General features: G+C 14.6%; 2 protein-coding genes across 2 annotated transcripts, besides 20 other annotated features; one reads left to right on the top strand and one right to left on the bottom strand. All coding sequences in view use genetic code 6, as the record gives it.

Moving 5' to 3' along the window:
* Positions 1-2: 2 nt before the first annotated feature.
* Positions 3-38: a microsatellite.
* A 150-nt stretch (positions 39-188) lies between these two features.
* IMG5_182550 (myeloblastosis oncogene family protein, putative) lies at positions 189-1,478 on the top strand (the record flags this gene model as incomplete). Its single annotated transcript, XM_004027431.1, has 4 exons — positions 189-218; positions 274-610; positions 685-1,309; positions 1,397-1,478. The coding sequence occupies 3 exons, from the start codon at positions 189-191 to the stop codon at positions 1,038-1,040; spliced, it is 723 nt and encodes a 240-aa protein (XP_004027480.1). The 3' UTR covers positions 1,041-1,309; positions 1,397-1,478.
* Positions 649-683: a microsatellite.
* Positions 650-683: a microsatellite.
* Positions 1,322-1,355: a microsatellite.
* Positions 1,479-1,525: 47 nt separating the features above from the next.
* Positions 1,526-1,563: a microsatellite.
* Positions 1,561-1,632: a microsatellite.
* Positions 1,633-2,222: 590 nt separating this feature from the next.
* Positions 2,223-2,265: a microsatellite.
* Positions 2,266-2,293: 28 nt separating this feature from the next.
* Positions 2,294-2,323: a microsatellite.
* Positions 2,294-2,326: a microsatellite.
* A 209-nt stretch (positions 2,327-2,535) lies between these two features.
* Positions 2,536-2,576: a microsatellite.
* Positions 2,577-4,134: 1,558 nt separating this feature from the next.
* Positions 4,135-4,167: a microsatellite.
* Positions 4,168-5,324: 1,157 nt separating this feature from the next.
* Positions 5,325-5,377: a microsatellite.
* Positions 5,378-5,508: 131 nt separating this feature from the next.
* Positions 5,509-5,552: a microsatellite.
* Positions 5,520-5,557: a microsatellite.
* A 289-nt stretch (positions 5,558-5,846) lies between these two features.
* Positions 5,847-6,005: a microsatellite.
* Positions 6,006-6,167: 162 nt separating this feature from the next.
* Positions 6,168-6,241: a microsatellite.
* Positions 6,178-6,241: a microsatellite.
* A 253-nt stretch (positions 6,242-6,494) lies between these two features.
* Positions 6,495-7,501, bottom strand: IMG5_182540 (protein kinase domain protein; the record flags this gene model as incomplete). The annotated part of the gene is made up of 3 exons (XM_004027430.1): positions 6,495-6,980; positions 7,081-7,106; positions 7,348-7,501. 3 exons carry the CDS (start codon positions 7,499-7,501, stop codon positions 6,495-6,497), a joined length of 666 nt encoding a protein of 221 aa, XP_004027479.1.
* Positions 7,011-7,075: a microsatellite.
* Positions 7,297-7,323: a microsatellite.
* Positions 7,502-7,553: a microsatellite.
* Between the last annotated feature and the right edge of the window lie 475 nt (positions 7,554-8,028).

Raw genomic sequence — 8,028 nt, 5'->3', positions numbered from 1 at the left:
TTAAAATAAAAAAAAAAAAAAAAAAAAAAAAAACAAAACTATTTAATAAAAAAAAAATATAAACAAAATATATATATATAGATATAAATATATAAATAAATAAAATAAGTATAACAAAATATATATATATATAAAGAAAAAAACAATCAAAAATAAAAAAATTATAAAGGAAAAATTAAATACAAAAAATGACTGATAGAAGAGCTTGGAGCGATAATGTATTAAAAATAATAATTTATTTTTTTATTTAAGCAAAAAAAAAAAATAATATAGGAGGATTAAGTAATTAAAGAATTAGTGGCACTTTACGGAATAAAAAAATGGACAATAATAGCTTAAAAAATGGAAGAAATATATTCATTAAAAGGACGTTCAGGTAAATAATGTCGTGAGCGTTGGCACAATCACTTAGATCCTGGTATAAATAAACTACCATGGTCTGAGAAAGAAGAGAAGATAATATTCGAAGCACATAAATAATATGGTAATAAATGGGCAGAAATAGCAAAATATTTACCTGGCAGAACAGATAATTCTATAAAAAATCATTTTTATTCAACATTAAGACGTTCTCTAAGACGTATAAATAAGCTTTTGGGTGATAAGAACAGTAAACAACAAATAATAAAATTATTTATTTTATTTATTTAAAAAAAATATAAAAAAAAAAAAATAATAAAAAAGGTACTGCATAAGTAAAAGATATAAAACCGGGTGTATTATCAAAAATATTCATTTTAGCAGAAAAAGATGTGAATGAAATAAAAGATGAAAACATGAAAAAGCTAAGTATAGCCTGTAAAGGTTTATAAGACTAACTATTATAATTTGCAAATTAAAAAAACCTTTAAAAAGTAGAAAAGGAATGGAAGAAGAATATAAAGATGAAGAAAGGGAAGGCGTTTTTAAAGTATTAATCGAGAAAATTTTAGAATTTAATTAGTTATATAAAAAATAAAGAGAATAACGTGCAAAATATAAAGGGAAAAAAATCAATAGTAATGAAATTAGCTTATTAAATAATTAATAATTAAATGTGAAAAAAGAGGATAATAGTGAACTTTTTGATTTGGAAGAAGATGATGAAGAAGAGGAAGAAGAAGAGAATTCTGAAGAGTAATTTAGTTAAACTTCAAATAAATAATAAAATTAAGAAAATGAATAACTTTTTGAATAAATAGATTCTTTGTTAAAAACGAAAATAAGAAAGGGAGAAAAAAATATTTTTAAGGTTGTTTATAAAAATGCTTTGAAAGAAAATTAGAATTTATATTAAAATTAATTAAGTATTCCTGATTATTAAAATAATGTTTTCTTTTTTTAAAAAAAAATAAAAAAAAATAATAAATAAAATATATAGAATTCTTATATTAATTTTTTAATAAAATATAAATAGGTAAATAATAATGAAAATGCTAATAAAAATTAATAGAATTTTGAATAAGAAAACTTTAATAATTATCCTAATTTCATGTAAAACATTTATTATCCTTTTTTTTAACCAAGTAAAAAAATTTATTTAAAAAAAATAATAAAATAATAAAATAATAAAATAATAAAATATATATATATATATATATATATATATATTTTTATATATATAAATATATAATTATATTTATTTTTATATATTAATAATAGATTTAATTGTTACTTCTCCTAATTTCGCGCCTGGTATACATTCACCTGCTTAAGTATTTAGACCTTTTAGTACATCATATTATTATGTAAGTAAAAAACAATAAGGTGAAAACTAACCATATAATTTGAATGAAATAATAGAAGAAAAATAAAAAACAAACAATTATTTAAATAAAATTTCAACTGAATATAAAAACTAGGTTCAATTAAAATAAATTAAGAAAAATTAAATAATCTAATTTAATGATATTATTGTAAAACAAAATGAAAACTCATTGCAAAATAGTTCCAATAAAGATATTCCTAATAAAACTTCTCCAAATGATGAGATGAGTTTAGATATTGATCTTATAAATGCGACATGTCATGATGGAAAGTAATACGTTGAACCTTTCGGTTCTTATAAAAATAAATAATTTTGTATTTCACCTAATTCTCCTTTCGTAATGAATAAATAAATAAAAAAAAATTCTCCTAAAAGTTATGTAGCCTCTAGTAATAGTGATAGTAATTCAAACCAAAATTATAATAAAAACTTTATAAAAGCTAATTAAAATAATAATAGTAATATAGGTAGTAGTAATAATATTCCTATTAAAAATAATATTTCTGTTAAAAATAATAAAAGTGATTTTGTTTAAATTTAGAATTGATTTTTTTTTTTATTTTTATTTTTATTTTTTTTCATATTTTAATTATTTTTATTAGAGACTTTTCAATCTTTTTGTTGTTGTTGTTGTATTTGCATTATATTCATCAATATATTTTTATGTTATTAAAGAAAATGTATTATTATTAAAATATTTAGCGCTTTTTTATTTATTTATTTGTTTTTTTTTTTGTATTTATGTATAAATTGTTTTAACATTTTATTAATTAATTACTATATTTTTTAAATTAATATTTTTATATATAAAATATAATGTTTTTAATATTGATATTTCAATTTAATTATATTATATTAATAAAAAATTACAATATTTTATATATATATAATTATTTTTATATTATTTAATATCTTAAAACAAATATAAAGTATATGAGGCGGGGGGGGGGGTGTGGGAAAGTATTTAAATTCTTATATATAAGTTTTATCTTCAATAAAAAAATCATAGGCTTTTAATTTTCAATTTATTATTAACTTATATATAAATATATTAATTATATTGCTTTTATTAATTTTTATAGTCGATATTTTATAACTTTTAATGAGCTTTTAGTTGTGGAATATATACAAAATTTTATAATTAAACATATTTATTATATATACTATAAAAAAACTTACTTTTATGTATTTAAGTATTAGTTTAAAAAAACAATTTTTTTTAGTTTTATCATTATTTCAATTAAATAAGTTAAAAATCCTATATATATTTCTGAGTTTATTAAACCTTTAAAAACATCATAAATTTTATTATTCTAATTTTTTTCAATAGCGGTTAATAATGAATAATTAGAGCTTTTTTTCACATATTTTAATTGAGTTCTATTAATGTTTTTTAGACAATCCATAAAGTTAAATTTAGTTATTTAGGTCCTTTGCTTTTAATTGGGATTATTACACCAGTTTTTATATATTATAGAACACTAAAACTAACATTATAATAGCTTAATTTCATTATTTTATAAATTTCTTAGTAATCATACATAGCTAAATTAGTTATTTTATGTTTTTTAATATTTAAAGGTAATAATTACTATTATTGTTTCTATATCGGCATTTAAATATTATTTAATATTTTGTATCTATTAAAAATGAATATTATTTAAAAACTTATTTTTAATTATAGGAAAGGCTGTTATTTATAAAATTTTTGATATTTTAACTTTAGTAATTAATTAACTTATTTTTTTTATTATTATATTGGATTTTTTAAATATATATATATTTTTTTTTTTTTAAGTTTCATTTTTTATTTATCAAAATAATAACTGATTATTTAATATTAACTAAAAAATATTTTTTTAGTTAACAAAAAAAAGGTCGTGTAAAAATAATTGGAATTATATAAAAAATCAATTAAAAGATAAAAGAATTCAGTTTAACAATAAAAATAATTGCTTTTATTATAAAAAGGAAAAAAAAAAAAATTAAAATAACTAAAGCCAATAATAGTATTATGAATACTTAATTTAAGATATTTAATATATAATGTAAACTTATAAAGCTTATAAAGCTATTTATTAAATATATATTTTTTTCTATATATGAATTTATAGGATATAAGATAAGATATAGATTAAAAAATATCTTAAATTACCTTATAATAATAAATTTATACATATTATAAATAATATTAAAAATAATTTATTTATAGAATAAATAATATTATGATTAAGAGTATAAAAATAGTATTATATTCAAATTATATATATCTATTATTAATAATAAGAGGCTTAAATATAAAAATGAATGTTTGTATTAAAATCAATTTAAAATTGGAATAACTATGAAAAAATATAATATTAGATAATAAATTAGAAAAACAAGGAAAAAAATAAAAAATAAAAAATAAAAAATAAAAATAATTATAAATAGATATTGATAATATTATTGAAAAATAAAAAATGTTATAATAGAGAAAAGATATATATATAAATAAATAAATAAAAAAAAATATATATAATTTTATAAAAAGTGAGTAATAAATACTATTAAAAGTTCATTAATTAAGATTGTAATTTTTATATGTAAAAATAATTAAACTAAAATATAAAATACCTAATAATACTAAAATATATCTTTGTATACAAAAATATTTTATTATAAAAAAAAAAAATATCAATATAAATATATATATATATATATATTTATAATTAAATAATATTTTTTTTTTATTTTTAATTATGAATATAAGCAATTAATAAATGTATAATAATAGAGTGCTATATAATTAATTAAAATATTTAAGATAAATTTATCTTTTAATAAATAACATTTAATTAATACTTTAGATGTTTAAAAATACATATTAATCAAATATATTTATTTAATTATATTAAATGCATATTATTATATTAATTTTAATAAAATAATTATCTTTTAAAATACATTGGGAATAAAATATATATATTAAAAAAATAAAAAATAAAAATAGATGTTATCTAATTTACATATAAATTAAACTTCGAAACAAATAATATATATATAATGGTTTATAAAAGTAAGTTTAAAAATAAAACTTGATATATGAACATATATTAAGATATATACAAAACATATATATAAATTTTATGTATTTATTATATTTAAAAAATATATTAAAAGATAAATTAATTAAGTTTTAGTTTAATGTATAAAATAAATAAAAAATCAAATAAATTATATATTGTATTTTTTTAAATATTAGAAATAAAATTAAAAAATTAAAATTAAAATTAAAAATAATTATAATTTATATAATTAAATATCGGAGATTATATTCAAAAATATTTAAAATTAAGTTTTTGTTTTTAATAATGTTATATATTAATTAAAACATCAATCAAAAAAATTATATTATAAAAAAAAAATATTTAAGTTTTACATTTATTTAAAATTAAAAACAATAAAAAAAAATATATATATAAATAAATAATTTATATTAAATATTATTTTGATAATTATTTCATATTAAATATTAAATAAATTAAAATAATTAATTAAAATATGTAAACTTTTATTATATATAATAAATATAAAATTATTTTTTATTAAAGAATATTTATTTATTATTTATATAAAAAATTTTTTTTAAATAAATAATATAAAAAAATAAATAAAAATAAAATAATATTATTGTCTATTTTTCTAATAATTTATTTATTATTAATATAATTTGATATCATTGATTTGAATAATTATCTTAAAATTATTTAAAATAAAAAATATATATAATTATATTTATATATATATATATATATTTATATATTTTATCAAAATATATATAAATTATAATACTTCAATTATTCGAAATTATTAAACTGTCTTAATGTTTTTTAAATGTTTATTATGATTTTTATATTGCATCATTTACTCTCATACTTATATCTTAATTTTGAATTTATACTAGTTTTTAATAATTTTCTTATTTTTTTAAGTTTAAATTTTATAATATAATATTACTTTTATTTGGTTTAACTTATTATTAATTTTATTTTTATGTTTTTTGTTATTATAATTCTTATTATAATTAGGATTATATTTGAATTTCTTTTTATAATTAATTATTATTATTATTATTATTATTATTATTATTATTATTATTATTATTATAATTATGTCATTTAATACATTTAATGTTATTATGATTAATCTTTTAAATATTATTATTCTTATATTTATTATGATTATTATTATTATGTTATTGATTATTATTATTATTGAATTTGAATTATTTTTATTCTTGTAGTATATTTTCATATTAATTTTATTATTATATATTTTAAATTGGTGTTTATTAATATTAAATATTAGAATATGCAAGATAATTTAAATTATTTTAACTATTTTATAAATTACTCATTTATTGTTATATATTATTTGCTATTAAATACTATTATTATTAATATAATTAATATTAATATTTTTATTATTATTATTATTATTATTATTATTATTCATTTACTAAACTTTAATTTTATGTTACATTAATTCCTTTTTATTAAATTCATATTTTAAGTATATAATTAACTTTAACAAAAACTTTAATTCAGCTATTTATTAATTATACAAAATATTTATTAAAAAATATAATTTTAAATAAATAAAACTATACTGGTGATTAGTAATATATAACAGAATTTCTTTACATTATCTAACTGTTTTCTATCGAATTTTTAAAAATGGTAATAAAAATAGTTTTTCAAAATCTTCAAAAAGAAGGTCTTAAATTTTCATCATCTAAAAGCATATCTTTAATAAAATTTACAAAAAATTCACTATATCTAAACCTACATTTTACCAAAAGTTCCTCAATAATAGGATGAGAAATCATTAAAGAATTATAGTCATAACAACACATAGGATTAGATAAACTAGCAGCCTCTAAAATAGTCATACCTAAAGAATAAACATCGCTTTTGGCAAAATCATGTAAAGGACGTAACTCTCTTTGAGCTAAACTTCTCATTAATATAGGAGAAAGATAACTCTTTTCTTTTTTAGTCAATGATTTATGATAGTTTGTTTAATCTACATGTAAAATACCATGATCTGCAATTTTTACAAACCCTTCAGGTGTTAGAATAATATTTACTGGCCTTAAATCGCCATGATATATTTTATGCTTTTCTAAATAGGAACAAGCTTGAATTAAAGAATCTAATAAATACCATATTTCAGGTTCTGAGAAAAATTCCTATAATAAAATTACGAATATATAAAAAAAATATATTTATATTTATATTTATAAATATATATATATATATATATATATATATATATATATATATAAATACTTAAGAATCTCTTCTTCTGAATAATTCTTTTTATAAATCATATAAATAATATTCGAAATATAATGTTATTTTATTAAAATCACCACATATATTTTCTTCATTTGCTTATTAAACATAATATAATTGCAAAATGTTTTTTTGTTTGAAATTTTATCGAATTTTGCATTAATGCAAATATTTTTAATAATCATCTGTTGAATTACACATATGGTCCTTTTTTTTTTTATTTTTTTTTATTTTTTTATTAATATTTATATAAGCAAATACCTCTTTATGTAATATACTTTTTTTCGGTTTTATGTTTATATATGTATATGTCACCAAATCTTTTATCATTTTATTCAGTGTAGAAGTCGTATTTTTATTTAAATTCTTTTATGAATTAGGATTATTCTTCTTCTATGGAAAATTCGTTACCCATTTTTTATTAATTTTTATTTAAATTTTATTATTTTTATTAATCGTTTATTAATATATTTATTTTTATTACTAAAATAATCGTTTTTTAAATAAATCATAAAATATTTAAAATTTAATTCATACAAAATATTTAGATTATACTATATATTGTATAATTACTATTTATTTAAAGGAATATTAAGGGATTTTTTAAAAAAGCCAAATAATAAATAAATAACCTTATGTTTTTATTATAAGGTTAAAATAAATAATATTTATATATGCCTTTATGATAAATAAAAATAAAAGTTCTATTTAAGACTGCTTAGTTGACAATATTTGCTTTTTTGAGTATTCATTTTAAGTTAGATATTATTGTTTTTTTTTAGGAATGAATTTATTTACTTCTTTTAAACAATTTTAATATATGATTCGAATAATAGGAAAGGAAAAGTAAAACTTCGTAAAAATAATAGATTAGAACTATTTTATATTAAAGTTTTTAAAAATATTTTATTAATTTAGAATATTAATTGATTTGGAATAATG

This window comes from Ichthyophthirius multifiliis (assembly GCF_000220395.1).
Source record: "Ichthyophthirius multifiliis unplaced genomic scaffold scaff_1120509251327, whole genome shotgun sequence".
Lineage (NCBI taxonomy): Eukaryota > Ciliophora > Oligohymenophorea > Hymenostomatida > Ichthyophthirius > Ichthyophthirius multifiliis.
Note: the sequence above shows the minus strand (reverse complement) of the source record. Positions and strands in the feature narration are given on the sequence as shown.